Below are 19,303 nucleotides of genomic sequence, written 5' to 3'. Positions count from 1 at the left end.
GGAATGTAACCCAAACCGGAAGTGGCCTAGAGCGGCCGTGTAGCTTCTGTTGTTAAGTGGATCTAAGCCTATGTCGCTTACTGGACGCTGAAGTGATTGGGAATATTAGCAGTGGGGGTTCTGTAGGGTCAGGGAGGGGCGGCCGGCTTTGTGTGAGTGATGAGGGGCTTGTTGGAGGTGGGGGTGCGTGATAAAGAGATTTCTCGGCTGAAGACAAGGCTGTGAGGTGAGTGACGGGCTTGTTTTGGCTGAGCGATGGGGGGTTTCTGGGGTGGGTGTTGGGTGCTGTGGGGTAAGTGGCGTTTGCTAATTTTAGTTGGATAATTAGCTCGTTAATTTTCCCTCTTTTCTTGCTTATTTTCTGCTTGTCGTAAGTATTTTTGTGACTTAAATTCGAAGTGTACTTTAATATCGGATTTTATATTGGTCCACGAAACTTGCTAACTTGAGGACAGTGAACGTGCTTCTTAAGAGCGCCTTTGCGGATGGTGCTGGAGGACGTTCAGGGAAGGGAATCACTGTCCGTGGGACTAGAGGAGTCAGTGATTGATTGGCAGCCAAGAGCTTCAGAGGTTGGAGGACTTTGAGGATCACACTGTAACACTCTCAGGGGACCAGTGATGGGCAACCTACAGGAATCAGTAGAGTGGGGTTGCCAGGGGTAGCCTATGGCAGCCAGTTGACTGGAGGCATAGGGGGTCAATGATGGGGATTTGTGAGGGTGACTGCATTGCTTTCTAGGCAGTGAGTGTTGGGATCCTTCAGGGATTGGTGGGTGGGTCAGTGTTGCCCTCTTCTTGGGTCCCTTGGACATGGTAAGGATCAGTAATTGACAGTTGAGCAGATGGATGATGGTTTCCTATTGGGGCATTTCATTTGGACCCCTATGTTGGGGATTATTTGTCGTTTTATGGAAACCAGAAAATTGTGCTCGCTGGGAAACATTTCTTGGCTATCAGGGCAGTAATGGTTTCAGAAGCCTGGGCCATGTCAGTGACTGGGAGGCATTTTGGAAATTTCTGGCAGCCCTGTAGTCCACTCAGTGAGGATTTCTGAAAGTCAGTCCTGTCAGTGATTGCATTCAGGTGCCGTAGGGGCAACTTATTGTGGACAGGCAAGAAATGGTAACTGGAGGCCCTGATGCATGTCTGCAAATTTTCTGCATCAAGGTGGGTATTGGGACAGTGATTTTAACTTTTAGCTCGAGCCAGAAGAGGGTGGTCTGTGTGGTGTGTTATGGATGGGGACTGAAAAGTCCAGAAGCTCAGAATAGGTACACCAAACAGAGCCACCTCCTGGCCTGAGTTCTATGAAGGCAACAGGAAGAGGAAATGGTTTTTCTGGAAGCTGGCCACGTATGGATACATGAGATAGTGGAGACAGTGTACAGTTTAGAACAAGGCAGATGTGGGGCTGATTCCCTGTTTTTCCATTTACAGACTGAGTAACCTTCAGGCAAATTATGTAACAGCACACAGCCTCATTATCCTCATCCCCAAAATGGGTATAATAATGCCCATGATATTTGGCTGACAATTAAATTGACAACTTTCTTTTTTTATTCATATTTATCACTTGCCAGGCAGGCACTGAGGACTTGACAAGCTTCATCTTGCTTAAGTTTCCCAACACCTGTGATAAATACCTGCATTTGCATTTTGGAAACTACAACTAAAGTAATATTTTCATATTCTCACAGTGAAAAGGTGGCAAAGCTGCGATGAATTCATCATTTAGTCCAGACTCAGTCTTTATTTTTAACCCTGACTAATAACTAGAGTTGGGCTTTCTGAACTTTGTCTACTCCAGTGTCTGACACAGTGACTTCACCTCAGTGCCCTCAGGAAATATTTGTGGAGTGAATGTTGAATGAGTGACCATGTACTCATTGCTTTTCCAAGGCTTCTGCAGAACCCCCAGGTCAGGCCACATCATTGAGGCTGCAGGATCTCTCTTCATAGGCCAGCACGCCTCTCTGCAGTGTCCCTAGTTGGAGAATCCAAACACCTATCCAGCTTCTGGTTCCTGGGAAAAGTGGAGTTGTCAGCAAGAGAGACCGATAGTAGAAGCCCAGAGCGGAGATGCCTGCTGATGTGAATTTATCCCAGAAGCCTCAGGTCCTGGGTCCAGAGGAACAGGATGGATCTTGCGAGGTAAGCAGCCCTGGGGACAGTTCTCCAGAACGTGAGGGCAGACACAGGATGCAGCAGGCTCTGGGCTCCCTGCTCCTGAGTCAGTCTTGAGCCTTCTGTCAAGCGAGGACCACAGAGGCTGATGTTTCCACATTCATAGGCTATCTGTGTTCTAGAGGAAACCATGAACTGGCTGATAAAAGAGGATAGTAGAGGGTTGGCCTTGGGTCAAGAAAGAAGAAACTGTAGTCCCTGGTCTGATCAGAAGCCCCAGTCATAGGATGGAAAAGCTGACTCTTTCCTGCTAAGCACTGGTTCTGCTCCTTCATCCACCATTGGGCCTTTGAAGAATTTCAACTGGTCCCCCCCGCTACCAAATTCCTTGCTTGGTCCACAGGGATTGGCCCGTTTTTCCTCTGTTCTCATAAGGTGCAGCAAAATCTCCTTCCTTTGTAGTTTAAATGGTCACAGGGAGGTAGAGTGAGAACAGGCTTTTAAGGACCATGTGGTTTTTCCTGTTTAAAAAGGTGAATAAAAAATGCTGGAAAATAGTGTTTCCAGATTGCCCACAGATAGAAACAGTCAGGATTTGGTAACAAGAAATCTGAATTCTTGGTATAGTCAAGATTTCCTGAAATCCTAAATTATTCTGTGTATCTCTTGATGCTTTATTTACAAGTCTTTAAATAGTATGTGACTATAATAGTAAACAGTGCACCATTGTTCTGTGATAGGTTTGTACTCAAATTTACAGAGATGTTCTGTTTTTTAAAAAAGTATAATAAATATGTGTGTTATTATCCTGAACCAATGTATTATGAGAAGATTATATATTTCAGTAACCTGTTAAAATCATCTCAACCTGCTAGAAACATTTGATAATAGAAAGTATTAAAAGAAGAGAACATTAACGCAAAATAAATTGCACATATAAATCATTTTCAAAATTGTAAATATCCCAAATATTTAAAAGTCATTCTTAAAAGAAAAATTGAAACATACAAGTTTAGGTGGGGTACAGTGGCTCGTGCCTATAATCCCAGCACTTTGGGAGGCCGAGGCAGGCAGATCACTTGAGCCCAGGAGTTGGACAGCAGCCTGGGCAACATGGCGAGACTCTACAAAAATACAAAAATTAGCCAGGCGTGGTGGCATGCACCTGTAGTCCCAGCTACTCAGAACGTTGACATGGGAAGATCACCTGAGCTTGGGGAGGTCAAGGTTGCAGTGAGCTGCAATCATGACACTACACTCCAGCCTAGGCAATAGAGTGAGACCCTGTCTCAAAACAAAACAAGTTTAAAACATGAAATTGTCTAAGTCTTGTGACAGCAGTGCAGATGCACAAACGTTTCTCTCATTTGCATTGATGTTGGTCAACTTGCGTGTTCAGAACATCTTCAAGTTTAGTGTTTTAGGACACATGTTCAATATAAGCTTTTTTCCTTTTTTAACAATGAAATTTTTTTCTGCTTGACCTGATTTACAGTTTGTCATTTGAATCAATACTGCTGTCGCTAATTCAGATGTTCCATCAGTGTCTGAATTCATGTCAGAATATATCCCAGTACCATTCACATTATCTTCTCTCTGTGGTGTGTATTTCCCTCTGCTCTGGACAGTACTATTTTTATTCTGTTATTTTTATCTTTTCTAATGTGATGGAAATAAAGATAGTATAGTGTTTTAATCTGCATTACTTTGTTTACAAACAGGATTTTTTTTCATAATTTTATTGGTCAATTACTTGTCTTTAGTGAGTTACTTTTTCTTACCTTTCGATTTATATTTTGGTTTGGTTTAGACTCTGGATTTTTAGAGAGTTCTTTTTTTTTTTTTTTTGAGACGGAGTCTCGCTCTGAAGCCCAGGTTGGAGTGCAGTGGCACAATCTCTGCTCACTGCAAGCTTCACCTCCCGGGTTAATGAAATTCTCCTGCCTTAGCCTCCCGAGTAGCTGGGACTACAGGCGCCTGACACCACCGCTGGCTAATTTTTTTGTATTTTTAGTAGAGACGAGGTTTCACTGTGTTAGCCAGTATGGTCTTGATCTCCTGAGCTCATGATCCACCCGCCTCAGCGTCCCAAGAGAGTTCTTACCTAGTAATAACCTATGGTCCTTTTTGCATATGTTGGTAAATACTTTTTGTTACTTTTTCCTTTGAAAGTATGTTTTAGTTTTATTTGAACATAGAAAAGAGGATCAGATGGTTTTGTGAAGCCTGTAATCTTTTAAAAGAGCTGTCACTTGCTATATTTTTACCCAAGTTCCAGCTCCTCCCAGGCAATCACATTTTACATTTTTAGCTAATTATTTCGGCATTTACCTCCTAATCTTTTAGTGACATGCTTATATTGCTGCCTCTTGGATTGTTAATTAACATGTTAATTAATTAAGAAACATGTCATTAAAAGGTTTGCTTTTACCCACTTCCTCATACTTTCACCCCCAACACCTGCTTTCCTTGCCCATCCTTCTCTAAGAACTGGTTCAGATTCTGATCAGGTCAATATTCCTTGTTTATGATTATGACTGTGTAAACTATATTCAGAGCTGCCTGTATAGACACCGTGATAACTCTTTGCCTGCATAACTTATGGTTTTTCCCTGAAGCACACAATTTTATGGATTATTTACTTGCCTATATACATGTTAATGTATTATACAATTTTCTCCAAGTGTGTACACACTGTCTTCATAAATTGAATTTGTTACTAGGTAATTGCAGACCCTCGCTATTTCAGGGACAGTTTTATTTTATTTTATATTTTTTGAGACAGAATTTTGCTCGTCTCCCAGGCTGGAGTGCAATGGCGCTATCTGGGCTCACTGCAACCTCCGCCTCCCGAGTTCAAGTGATTCTCCTGCCTCACTCTCCCAAGTAGCTGGGATTACAGGCACTCGCCACCACGCCTGGCTAATTTTTGTATTTTTAGTAGAAACAGGGTTTCACCATGTTGGCCAGGCTGGTCTCAAACTCCTGACTTCAGGTGATCCGCCAGCCTCGGCCTCCCAAAGTGCTGGGATTACAGGCATGAGCCACCGCACCCGGCCTTTAAGGACAGTTTTAATCCTCATAACTTTGCAAGGTACTGCTGCCATTATCCCCACTTTACAGACGAGAAGACTGAGGCACAGAATGAAGTAAGTGGCTCGAGTTTACATAGTCAGCAAGCAGCCAGCCTGGGATTGAAGGCAGGTGGTTTGCTTGAGGGTTGGGGCTGTCAATTCCATCTCCTTGAGGAAACCTTTCCTATTGCTTTTTTGTCTTGATGTGATTGGACCTGGCTGTTCTCCTGGCACCTCATGCTGTCTTCTCATGGTGGCTCTGTTCACCATCACCTGGGAATTCTGTTTTTCTCTGTCAAGTGTCCAGTTCCTTGTGTCTTGAATCCTTTGGCTTTCTCTTCCATGGTTTACCATTACTCTCATTTCGTGAAAGTGCATCCTCTAGGAGTTCTTGGATATGGTACACGGCAGTACATCCTGTGAGAACTTGTCTGAATATGTGTGTTCAGATAATGGAGACTAACAGCTTAAAAATAGGAGAATCACTTGACCCAGGAGGTCGAAGCTGCAGTGAGCTGTGATGGCACCACTGCACTCCATCCTGGGTGACGGAGTGACATCCTGTCTCAAAAAACAAAAACAAAAAAAAAGACCTGAGAGGTTTACATATATGAGCATGACATGAAAGCGAAATGATATGAAAACGCATGATATGAAAATGTCATGCCAAAAAGCAAAGATCATATATTTGCATATTTAATAGAAAGATGTCATGGAAAATGACCTGATTTACCCTCACACTAAGTTGATCTTTGCCTGGGTTGATAGGTTGAAAATCACTTTTTTCTTCCTAAAGCACCGCATGTACTGCTTCCTCACCACACAGATATAGTCTCTGCTCTCAGATCCTGAAACTCTTATTTTCAAGCTGTTAGTCTCCATTTAAAAGGGTTTTTCTGCTCTGTCATTTTCTGTTTCTTTGGTTTTGGACCTTCTTTCTGGAAGAATTTCTCAACTTTATTTTCTCCGATAATCATTTCCTTTTCCATTTATTTCCTCCGATAATCATTACTGCCTTAAAAATTTTTTAAGAGCTTTTAGATATGAATATTCCATTTAATGACATGATGTTTTTGTTTAATGATTCAACTATCTTACCTAAGGATATTTGAGATATTTTAAAATGTGATTTTATGAATAGATAATACACAGCATTCACAAATGAAAACATAATGAAAAGTAATTTTTTTACGAAATACTCCTTTCTCTCTTTTTTTTTTTTTTTTTTTTTTTGAGACGGAGTCTCACTCTGTCGCCCAGGCTGGAGTGCAGTGGCACGATCTCGGCTCACTGCAAGCTCCGCCTCCCGGGTTCACGCCATTCTCCTGCCTCAGCCTCCCGAGTAGCTGGGACTACAGGCGCCCACCACCACACCAAGCTAATTTTTTGTATTATTAGTAGAGATGGGGTTTCACCGTGTTAGCCAGGATGGTCTCAATCTCCTGACCTTGTGATCTGCCCGCCTTGGCCTCTCAAAGTGCTGGGATTACAGGCATGCAGGCGTGAGCCACCGTGCTGGCATACCTCTCTCTCTTTCGTCCCTGATTTGTCCAGGTTTCTTCCACATAGGTAATTATAGTTAGCCATCCGCCTTTACCTCCTAAACACTACCACTTCCTTCCAAAGTTAACTACTTTCGTCACTTTTAAGTTAATTACTTCATTTTAAAAAACGAGGCCGGATGCAGTGGCTCACGCCTGTAATCCCAGCACTTTGGGAGGCCGAGGCAGGCTGATCACGAGGTCAGGAGTTTGAGACCAGCCTCGCCAACATGGTGAAACCCCATCTCTACTAAAAAAAATACATTAGCCAGGCATGGTGGCGGGTGCCTGTAATTCCAGCTACTTGGGAGACTGAGGCAGGAGAATCACTTGAACCCGTGAGGCAGAGGTTGCAGTGATCCAAGATTGTGCCATTGCACTACAGCCTGGGCAACAAGAGTGAAACTCTGTCTCAAAAAAAAAAAAAAAAAAAAAAAAAGAGAAGCAAGCTCCAGAATGGGAAAAGATTCTTGTTACACAAAAGGTTCCTATAAAATGTTGAGGACGGCTGGGCATGGTGGCTCATGCCTGTAACCCCAGCACTTTGGGAGGCCAAGATGGGAGGATTGCTTGGGCCCAGGAGTTTGAGACCATCCCGAGCATCATAGGGAGACCCCATCTTTACAAAAATTAGAAAAATTAGCTAGGTGTGGTGGTGTGTGCCTGTGGTCCCAGCTACTCAGGAGGCTGACGTGGGAGAATCACTTGAGCCTGGAGGTTGAGGCTGCAGTGAGCTGTGATTGCACCACTGCACTCCATCCTGGGTGAGAGTGACATCCTGTCTCAAAAAACAAAAACAAAACAAAAGACCTGAGAGGTTTACACGACAATGAGATACTCCTTCAGAAACACAGAAATGGCCACGTGCAGTGGCTCACACCTGTAATCCCAAAACTTTGGGAGGCCAAGGTGGGTGGATCGTGTGAGCTCATGAGTTTGAGACCAGCATGGGCAACATGGTGAAACCCCATCTCTACAAAAAATACAAAAATTAAGGCTGGGTGTGGTGACTCACACCTGTAATCTCAGAACTTTGGGAGGCAAAGATGGGCCGATCACTTGAGGCCAGGAGTTTGAGACCAGCCTGGCCAACATAATGAAACCCCGTGTCTACTAAAAATACAAAATTAGCCGGGCATGTTGGCAGGCACCTGTAATCCCAGCTACTTGGGAGGCTGAGGCAGGAGAATCACTTGAACCCAGGAGTCAGAGGCTGCGGTGAGCCAAGAGCGTGCCAGTGCATTCCAGCCTTAGTGACAGAGTAGACTCCATCTCAAAAAATAATAATAATAATAATAGCTGCACGTGGTAGTGCACGCCTGTGGTCCCAGCTACTTGGGAAGCTGAGGCAGGAGGATTGCTTGAGTCTGAGAGGCAGAGGCTGCAATGAGCCATGCTCGTGCCACTGCAATCAAGCAACAGAATGAGATCCTATCTCTCAAAAAAAAAAATTTTTTTTTTTTTTTTTTTGAGGAAAAGTGTTTTTTAACCCAGTAGAAAACTGAAGAAGAGGCTTGCTTGAATAGGCTAGTAAACATGGGAAGATGCTCAGCTTCATTAGTCATCTGGGAATTGCCAGTGTAACTCCCATGCCCCCACCAAAATGCATACAGTTATCAACACTGATAATACCAAATGTAGGTGAGGATATGGAGCAACCAGAAGGATTTTGTGTGCTGCTGGTGAGCATATAAATTGGTACAACCAGTTTGGAAAATGATTTCCAATGTTCTACTAAAGTCGAGCATGTTTTTCCCATGACCCAGAATTCCACTCCTGGGTATATGCCCAACATCTGTTCTGAACTGGTATTTAAATCTAGACCTGTGCTGTTCAGTATGGTGGCCACTTACCACATGTAGCTATTGAGCACTTGAATGTGGCTGGTTCACACTGAGATGTGCTTGAAGTATAAAATATATGCTGACTTCTGAAAACTTAGTATGAAAACAGAATGTAAAGCATCTCATCTCGATGATTTTTAAGATATTGGTTACATATAGAAATGATAATGTTTTGAATATAATAGACTAAGTAAAAATATCATTAAATTGATTTTATGTGTCTTTTAAACATGGCTACTAGACAATTTTGAGTTATATGTGTGGCTCACATTCACGGTTCATGTTTTATTTCCATTGGATGGCTCTCCTCTAGAGGCTTGATCAGAGTCCACTTGGATTTCTTTGTTTTTGGAAATGATACTTAATAGTTTGCACACCACCTATTTGCCTACCTCTCTACTTTTATTTTTTTATTTTGCATCATATTAGGTGCACTTTAATATCTGGTTATCTCTCTCCTTGTGATAAAATTGATGATTGGGTTCAGATGTTGTCAGCCTACTCCTCCATTATAAAGACCCCATCAGTCTTTCATATGGCTTTAGCAGTCATTGGTAATCAGTAAAAGTGGTATTTCTGTTTTGTCCTTCAGGCTGCATTTATCATCTGCAGTACTTCTGTAATGAAGATCTTTTCATCATCAGTCCTTTCATTAACCTAATATTGGTTCTTATAGGAAAGATCATCTTGTTGAAATATTATATGATCATATCTCTTCCCTGCACTTAAAATCCTGAAATGGCAATCCATTCATTAAAATAAATAATCCATACCCATTATATATTCAGACACCAGCCCACTTCTTTGGAGCTTGGATGGTAACCACCTTCCAAACATGACATAGTCGCCTCTTATCTTACACAGAGCTGTCTGCTTCTCCCTGAATTCACAGTGTTTTCCTACCTCTCTACTTTTATTCATGCTCTTTTCTGGAAAATGATTTCCTTCACACATCCTGCATCAAAGTTCTTACTTCCAGTGTAAGCTTCGCCAACTCTAAGTAGCATTACCTTCTACTCCTAGGTAGAATTTCTTTCCCTAATTTGCCCCTCCCCAACAGTGTCCTCTGCATATATTTCTACCATGTTCCCTTTTTAACCCTGTAGTTGAGCTTTTGTATTTACATGTCTTCCAAGTCTCTGAGTTGCTGCAAGAGTAGAAGCTTATGTAATTCTGTGTTGAGCACCAGGACCCAGCTCAAGTACAGCCTCACATGTAGTTTTTGCTTCATCAACAATCATGCTGGTTTTTCCTAAATTAGCTAGAGGACTTAGAGGGAACCCATTTCTGGCCTCATTTAAAAAAAAAATGAATGAATGAATGTAGGTGTACAGTAGATGGAGGATATTTCTCTTAATTTTTTTAAAATCCCTAAAAATGTGAAATAGGTGTTTGGTGGGAAGCCTCTGTGATGGATCATGGTGAAAATCATTAAAAGCACGTTCCTCCTTTATGTGCCATCCCCACTCACCAGTGATGATCTAATTCACAGTGAGCTGGGGTACACTGTTACAGGCATCAGTGTCATTTGAGGATGTGACCGTGGACTTCAGCAGGGAGGAGTGGCAGCAACTGGACCCTGCCCAGAGACGCCTGTACCAGGATGTGATGCTGGAGCTCTATAGCCACCTCTTCTCAGTGGGTGAGCACAACTGACCTGGGAATCTTGGCTGGATCCTGTTGAGGAGATTTCCTTCCTCCTCATTGCAGAACGAAGTGGGATATCAAAGTATGTCATGACTCTTTCCTTGGTTTGTCCTGGATTGTTTGTTTCTTTTGGGTACCTTTTAGTATTATTTTGTGCCTAGTGGAAAATGTTGACTTTTCTAATGAGCCAGTGTAAAGCTTCATTGAATGGCCTCTAAAACTGAAGAAGCTACACCCAAATCCAGTATCCTTTCTAATTAACAGGGTATCACATTCCCAACCCAGACGTCATCTTCAGAATGCTAAAAGAAAAGGAGCCACGGGTGGAGGAGGCTGAACTCTCACATCAGAGGTGTCAAGGTGAGTAAGTTGTACCCAAGCAAATGTAGGTATCTTTGCAGGGAACCATTACCAGTCTACCATACTTCTGTTCCCTCTATTCCCCCAGCGATGGCCCGTAGATTGCCTCCTATTCCCAGTTTCTACATCAAACACTGTAAATGTTCTATAAATTCTGAATGTCCTATAGGGGCTGCCTTAAGAATTTTCCATTGGTGAATACTCAGGAATGGGATTGCCTGGTCCTGGAGATAAGTATATTTGACTAAATCAACCATACTGCTCTTCTGATGGGCTGATGGGGGGTTGCACCAGTTCACACTCCCATGTGCAGTGCACAAGGATTTGCATTTGCACATCTTGCTTGCTAACACTTGGCATTAACAAAATTGGTGAATTTATAGCCCTACTGATGGGTGAAAGGGCTGTTTCATTGTTTTTTGGTTTTGGTTTTTTTGAGACAGAGTCTTGCTCTGTCACCTAGGCTGGGGTGCAGTGGCGCGATCTTGGCTCGCTGCAACCTCTGCCTCCTGGGTTCAAGCGATTCTCCTGCCTCAGCCTCCTGAGTAGCTGGGACTACAGGCGCCCGCCACCACATTCAGCTAATTTTTTGTATTTTTAGTAGAGACAGGGTTTCACCATGTTAGCCAGGATGGTCTCGACCTCCTGACCTTGTGATCTGCCCACCTTGGCCTCCTAAAGTGCTGGCATTATAGGCGTGAGCCACCGCGCCCGGCCTGTTTCATTGTTTAAGTGTTATTTTTCTAATAACTGAATGGTGAGAGCCTCTAATCTTATCTGTTATCTGACTGGCTTTTTCATTTGTTCGTTGCATTTTCTTATCATTTATCTCTTTGTGTCCGTGGAGTTTTCTGCCTTTTTTTTCCGATTTTTTTGCCCCTAATTTTATTGATTTTCTTTTCTTTGCTGGATCTGCTGTCTTCTTTTCCTCCCAGTTGTGGCACCTCTAGTTTGGGGCCCTGTTCTTCCATATGGGCATCTTTTCTTTTTCTTTCTTTTTCTTTTTTTTTTTTTTTTTTGAGACAGAGTTTCACTCTTGTTGCCCAGGCTGGAGTGCAATGGCACGATCTTGGCTCACCGCAACCTCCGCCTCCCAGGATTGAGCCATTCTCCTGCCTCAGCCTGCCGAGTAGCTGGGATTACAGGCATGCACCACCATGCCTGGCTAATTTTGTATTTCTAGTAGAGACGAGGTTACTCCTTATTGGTCGGGCTGGTCTCGAACTCCCGACCTCAGGTGTTCCACCTGCCTTGGCCTCCCAAAGTGCTGGGATTACAGGCGTGAGCCACCACCCCCGGCTATGGGCATCTTTTCATACAGGAATTGACTTAAAGGACCCATCCATTCTGAACTCCTAGTCCTCATATTTTTATTCTAATGATTTCTGTATCAATACCTCTAGTCCCTCTGCTTAAACTGTGTTCTGCTACCTATTTAGTTCCGTGGAGGACAGTTTGCATGAGATGACTCACTTTCTTAATTTTGGGAGATCAGAAACTGGAATCATCATCATCCAAAAAAGAAATTCTCACCTGACAAATTTTGTCAAATTTTTCTGTGTTTCTGGGCTCAGAAACACAGTCGTCTAATTTATTATTCTGGAATTCTTACCAGTTTTTTTTTTTAATTAAGAAAAAGGTGACCCTTTTTCTTTTTTTTTTATTATTATTATACTTTAAGTTGGCCCTTTTTCTTAATCCCAGTGGTATTACAACAAACTAGATCCCCATTTTCTCATATTTAGACAATTTTGTTCCTAATGAGATATGTTGATTTCAGTTTTTTGAGTTTAGTCAAGATACTGACATTTTATTACCCCAAACATGGCTATTTTGTTTCTTTTTTCCTCAGTAGATATGATAAAAATAGGCAGTTATTTCCTACTGTGTAGGATTAACAAATTCTTTTCAGTGACATTGTCCTCATGGCCACATATTTCCAATGTAAAAATATGCCTGAATAGTTTTCATCACTCATGCTCTGCTCCATTGTTTTCGTATGTTGTTTAATGTCTACTCCATAGAATGATTTACTTTGCATACAGTCTGCTGATTACTTTGTAGTTTCTTTACTTAATCTTCATTATGTCAATGTTTAGCATGAGGAAACCATTGTATTTAAGATACAGGATTAGGATTTTTGTATTTAGGATACAGAAATTATTGATTTTCTGAAAATGGGCAGAAAAGAATATTTCACACTACTTTCAAAGGATGTTTTAAATATTTGCTGAGATAAATTCAAAACAACAGAGATTGTATTTGGATGGAGAGGACAATGGCATTAAATGTTAAAACTGTTAGCCTTTGTGCATCAATCATGTATATTTCATGGAAGGCTACTCAAAAAGTAAGTGTATCAACATGGGAAGCATGGATAGCAAATGCTTGTGAAGTTCAGAAAAAATGATGTCAGCCTAGAAGTAGAGTGACATTGGGAATTAATTTTAAGGGCACAGTACCTATAACTGGTACAAGAAGCCATTTTGAATTGAAATGAAGCAGATGAAGCAAGCTTAATGGGAATAGAGGACATGAGAGTGTGCTTGGATTTGAGAATAAATTGGACTTCTTTTTTGCAATCAGCATTATTAGGCTGTGTTGGAGAGTTGTGGAAAAGCTTTTCTGTACAGTTGTGATAGTTTACATTGAACACTTTGGGCAGTAATTTAAGTGTTACCAGGTTCAGCAAGATTTTTATGACCTGAATAAAGTGAAAAGTTAAAAATGTTTCAAATCTCTGCCTGGGGACACAGTGGAAGATTGCCAGAATAAATGACCACCCGTATGTGGGTAAAATTGCTATTTAAGAGTGAAAAATGAAATAGAAAACAACCTGTTTTAATAAGTGGGAAAAAGATGTGAATAGACATGTCTTCAAAGATGATATACAAGTGGCCAATAATAGGAAAAAATGCTCAACTTCACTAATTATGTGGGAAATGCAAATCAAAACCACTGGGTGATATCCCTTTACATCCATTACAATGGCTACGATTAAAAAAACAGAATAACAAGTGTTGGCAAGGATATAGAGAAACTGGAATCCTTGTGTATTGCTAGTGGGAATGTAAAATGGTGTAGTCCTGTGGAAAACAGGATGGTGATTTCTCAAAAATTAAACATGAAATTACCATATGATCCAGCAACTCCACTTCTGGGTAGATACCCACAAGAATTGAAAGCAAGGACCCAAACAGCTGTTTGTACACTCTTGTTCATAGCAGCACTATTCACAGTATCCAAAAAGTGGAATTGTCCATTGACCAATGAATTGGTAAACAAAATGTGGTCTATACATACAATGAAATATTATTCAGCCTTAAAAAGGAAGAGGAATTATGAAACATGTTGCAGTGTGGATGAATCTTATCATGATGCTAAGTGAATAAGCTAGACACAAAAAATCCAAATGTATCATTCTACCTATATGAGGTACTTTAAGTAGTCAACTCATAGAGACAGAATAAGATTGTGGCTGCCAGAGAATGAGGGACGGGGGAAAAGGGAAATTGTTTAATGGATACAGCATTTCAGTTTTGCAAGATGTAAAAGTTTTGGAGATCCATTGAACAACAGGGTGAACACAGGTAGCACTACTAGACTGTACAATACAAAATGGGTAAGATGGTAAATTTAATATTATGCACTTTTGCTACAATAAGAAAAAGTTAACAATAAAGATTAAAAGTGTCCTTTTTCAAAAGAAAGAATGAAAGATGATTGAGTTTTTTTGATAGGACAAGAGTCTGGGATACAGTTTAAGTGACTGAAAGCGAAAAGAAACTACATGTGATGGTCATACTCAGTATTAAAATCTGGTAGAAAAAGTAATAGTAAAATTTAGTAACTATTATTTTTATTGAGAACCTGCTGTGTTTTGTGCACCATACTAGTAAAGTGCACAAGATGATGGGGGACTCTTATTCTTGGCAAACAAAACAAAACAAAACAAAAAACTAAACTAAAAAAGGCATGTTTGACAGCATAAAGCCAAAAGTTCTAACAAAGAACAATTAATTTCAATGGAACAAGGGTGAAACAAATTCTGGGGAACAGCTTGCTTGTCCAGTCTTTTAGAATATATTTCTGGGGATATGGGTATATTCCTAAGTTCAAGAAAAAAAAACTGTAGCTTCATGGAGAGTTGAGGCATAGTCATTCTTTCACTGGTTGGCCATGTCAAGATAGGTGAAGCTTTAATAGTTTTCAGAAGGATATACAGGGCTGATGGACTTGGCATTGTTTCTAACAAGTAAGATAAAGTAGGCAGATTGGTGAGGATTCACCCTGAAAGTTAATGAAGAACTACACACTGAGCCCCCTCCTTCAAGCCTTGGCTGCCCATGGATGTTGCCCTGCAACACTCTTGTCTGTTTTATCCCCTACTCATCCTACTAGATCTGGGTGTCTAGATCGCTTGCATAAGTGTCCTCAGGTTGTTGAAATCTAATCCCCACAGATTAGCAAAGTGATCTTGGCCAATTACATAACCATTATGTGCTTCCTTTTGTTTGTAAAACAGGAACACCCATCAATGCTACCTCCTGAGATTATTATGCAGATTAAATGAGTATGTGTGCACCATGTAGGCCACTGCCTGGCACATGCTAAGTGCTATGTAGATAAGTCCTCATCCATATAATAAGGGCTCTGTGTTTCTGCTCATTGTCAGCATCATTAGCACCATTATTACATGACTCAGCAATTTCCTTGTGTTCAATGTAATCAGCTTCATACAGTTTCTCCTCTTTCCTGTTCATTGTGTCTATTTAATCTTCTCTTTCTCCTTTTAGAAGGGGAGTTTGGGCTTGAAATCCCGCAAAATGAGATTTCTAAGAAAGCTTCATTTCAAAAGGATATGGTAGGTGAGTTCACAAGAGATGGTTCATGGTGTTCCATTTTAGAAGAACTGAGGCTGGATGCTGACCGTACAAAGAAAGATGAGCAAAATCAGATTCAACCCGTGAGTCACAGTGCTTTCTTCAACAAGCAAACATTGAACACAGAAAGCAATTGTGAATATAAGGACCCCGGGAAAATGATTCACATACGGCCCCACCTTGCTTCTTCACAGAAACAACCTCAGAAATGTTGCTTATTTGCAACAAGTTTGAAGCTGAACCTAGAAGTGAATGGTCAGAATGAAAGCAATGACACAGCACAGCTTGACGATGTTGTTGGGTCTGGTCAGCTATTCAGCCATAGCTCTTCCAATGCTTGCAGCAAGAATATTCATACAGGAGAGACCTTTTGCAAAGGTAATCAGTGTAGAAAAGTCTGTGGCCATAAACAGTCACTCACGCAACATCAAATTCATACTCAGAAGAAACCAGATGGATGTTCTGAATGTGGGGGGAACTTCACCCAGAAGTCACACCTCTTTGCCCAACAGAGAATTCATAGTGTAGGAAACCTCCATGAATGTGGCAAATGTGGAAAAGCCTTCACACCACAACTAAAACTCAGTGTATATCTGACAGATCATACAGGTGATATACCCTATATATGCAAGGAATGTGGGAAGGTCTTTATTCAGAGATCAGAATTGGTTACGCACCAGAAAACACACGCTAGAAAGAAGCCCTATAAATGCCATGACTGTGGAAAAGCCTTTTTCCAGATGTTATCTCTCTTCAGACATCAGAGAACTCACAGTAGAGAAAAACTCTATGAATGCAGTGAATGTGGCAAAGGCTTCTCCCAAAACTCAACCCTCATGATACATCAGAAAATTCATACTGGTGAGAGACAGTATGCATGCAGTGAATGTGGGAAAGCCTTTACCCAGAAGTCAACACTCAGCTTGCACCAGAGAATCCACTCAGGGCAGAAGTCCTATGTGTGTATCGAATGCGGGCAGGCCTTCATCCAGAAGGCACACCTGATTGTCCACCAAAGAAGCCACACAGGAGAAAAACCTTATCAGTGCCACAACTGTGGGAAATCCTTCATTTCCAAGTCACAGCTTGATATACATCATCGAATTCATACAGGGGAGAAACCTTATAAATGTAGTGACTGTGGAAAAACCTTCACCCAAAAGTCACACCTGAATATACACCAGAAAATTCATACTGGAGAAAGACACCATGTATGCAGTGAATGTGGGAAAGCCTTCAACCAGAAGTCAATACTCAGCATGCATCAGAGAATTCACACCGGAGAGAAGCCTTACAAATGCAGTGAATGTGGGAAAGCCTTCACTTCTAAGTCTCAATTCAAAGAGCATCAGCGAATTCACACAGGTGAGAAACCCTATGTGTGCACTGAATGTGGGAAGGCCTTCAATGGCAGGTCAAATTTCCATAAACATCAAATAACTCACACTAGAGAGAGGCGTTTCGTCTGTTACAAATGTGGGAAGGCTTTTGTCCAGAAATCAGAGTTGATTACCCATCAAAGAACTCACATGGGAGAGAAACCCTATGAATGCCTTGACTGTGGGAAATCGTTCAGTAAGAAACCACAACTCAAGGTGCATCAGCGAATTCACACGGGAGAAAGACCTTATGTGTGTTCTGAATGTGGAAAGGCCTTCAACAACAGGTCAAACTTCAATAAACACCAAACAACTCATACCAGAGACAAATCTTACAAATGCAGTTATTCTGTGAAAGGCTTTACCAAGCAATGAATTCCTAGTGCATCAGCATATTCATAAATCAAATACACTCCCTGAGTTTCTTGAAGAAGAGAAAATCTTCTCAGAATCAGTTCTAATTATATGTTATTGAATTCATGCTTCAGAAAAACTCTAGGGATGCACTGCATGTGTGAACACATGACAAAAAAGTCATGCTTTATTTTATGTGAGGGCAATTGCACAGAAAAGAGTAAGCAGAAATGTCCTTCTTAGTACTGGCCTCATTAAGGATTATAAATTTTCACCCTGGGAACAAACCCTGACTAATGCATTGAGAAAAGCCTTTCTGTAAAAAATGGTACAAGACAGATTGTTACCCGATTATTTATAGTAAAATGTGTGGGAAATTATATCAGTGATAACAGTGTTTATTGTGGGATATCAATATTTCTAAAGTGCCATCACAGTCATGATAGGACAATATTTTATGTGTATGTGTGTGTATGCCTTATGTATATAAGCATATATATAAGCATATATATTATATACAGGTTGAGAATCCCTTCTCCAAAATGCCTGGGATCAGAAGCGTTTTGGATTTCAGATACTTAAAGATTTTGGAATATTTGCATTATATTTATTGGTTGAGCATCCCTAATCTGAAAGTCCAAGATTAAATGCTCCAATTAGCATTTCCTTTGAGCGTCAGGTTAGAGTTCAAAAAGTTTCAGATTTTGGGTTTTCAGATTAGGGATACCCAACTTGTATGTACGTATATTTATGTATCTATGTATGTATATATATGCATATGCAGACATACGTATATGGTCTGGTCAGCATATATGTATGTATGTGTATGTATGTATGTATGCCCTCAGTGCAGTGGGGTTTGCTGCAGAATTCACTGCATAGTAGGAGGTGTATGTAGATTAGTTATTTTTTAAGAGAATCTAATCTGTTTTTATAAAAATTATTCCCTATTGAATATTTATATAATAAGGTTGTATCAACAATGATTAACTCCTTTATTATACATACACATGAATGTACATTTTTGGTAAATGCATAAATGAAATTCTATAATGTTTACTGATCTTTATATTATAGCTTTTCTCTTCTTTTAGGATTAGCTCAGCTTGACCCTCCCTTTCCATCTCCGCCATCTATAGTGAGCCTCTCCATAATTAGTGCCAACCATTAGTCTGGTTCAAGTCTCTGCATAGATAATCAGTGCCAACCCTTAGTCTTGTTCATATTTTTACACAGGCCCCTAAACATACACACCAGGAGTCAACAAACTGTGGCCATTGGCCAAATATGGCCTCCCAACTGTTTTTTTAAAATAAAGTTTTATTGGAACACAGCCATGTTCATTTGGACATGTAGTGTCTGGGCTTCTTTTGTGCTCCACTGGCAGAATTGAGTAGTTTTGGTGGAGATCAAATGGCCCCCAAGCTGGAAACTGAAAATATTTACTCTCTGGCTCTTTACAGAAAATGTTTGCCAGCACATGATACACACACACACATACACACATATTACTATGTAAGGACTCTTTCCTTGATTTATAAAACTCAGATCTCTTACGTGTGTGGATGGTATTTTTCTTCATTCTACAATCCATGATGGAATGTACACACGTATATTCTATGAGGTTTACCTGCCATAATTTATTTAGCCATTCCCACAGTTTTGATTACTTATTTCCTCCCCACACACATTTTTTGCTAAAAAAGGGAGAGGGGACTGTTATCAATACTTCTGAGAAGCAGACCAGCATAATCTTTTAAGTGCACAGGCCCAGGAGCCAGGTTCCTGCATTTGATTCCTGGCTCCACTCTCTACCCTCTGTATCTGCTGAGCAAGTTATTTGGTCTCATCTATTCTGGTTTTCTCATCTACGAAAGGGAAATTAGGATAGTACCCTACCCCCATGCATTTGGTGAGAAGTGTGTGTGTGTTAAACCCTTGCAACTGCATGGACAGACCAAGTGCTGATGAATTTTAGCGGACCTCGTATCCCTGAGCCTGCCTGGTTCCCCTGTGCTGGGTGTGGGACTGTGGTGGGAGATTTCAGTCAGCTGGAAGTCTTTTCCAGAAGGGTGTTAGAGATGGGCACCTATGG

The 19,303-nt window shown here is 41.0% G+C and overlaps 1 protein-coding gene across 6 annotated transcripts; it reads left to right on the top strand.

The window, feature by feature from the left end:
* Positions 1 to 7: 7 nt before the first annotated feature.
* ZNF175 (zinc finger protein 175) lies at positions 8 to 17,588 on the top strand. Of its 6 annotated transcripts, none has more exons than XM_055236232.2 (5): positions 8 to 226; positions 1,902 to 2,153; positions 10,101 to 10,227; positions 10,497 to 10,592; positions 15,389 to 17,588. In XM_055236232.2, the coding sequence occupies exons 2-5, from the start codon at positions 2,082 to 2,084 to the stop codon at positions 17,227 to 17,229; spliced, it is 2,136 nt and encodes a 711-aa protein (XP_055092207.1). In that variant the 5' UTR covers positions 8 to 226; positions 1,902 to 2,081; the 3' UTR covers positions 17,230 to 17,588. The 6 variants fall into 6 exon arrangements, with proteins under 6 accessions (XP_055092207.1, XP_063471658.1, XP_063471657.1 ...); XM_063615588.1 differs by having other exon boundaries at positions 18 to 226; positions 1,962 to 2,153; XM_063615587.1 differs by having other exon boundaries at positions 43 to 2,153.
* The last annotated feature ends 1,715 nt before the right edge of the window (positions 17,589 to 19,303 follow it).

Source organism: Symphalangus syndactylus, chromosome 13 (genome assembly GCF_028878055.3).
Source record: "Symphalangus syndactylus isolate Jambi chromosome 13, NHGRI_mSymSyn1-v2.1_pri, whole genome shotgun sequence".
Lineage (NCBI taxonomy): Eukaryota > Metazoa > Chordata > Mammalia > Primates > Hylobatidae > Symphalangus > Symphalangus syndactylus.
The sequence above is the reverse complement of the archived record's forward strand: the minus strand, read 5'-3'. Positions and strand labels throughout refer to the sequence as shown.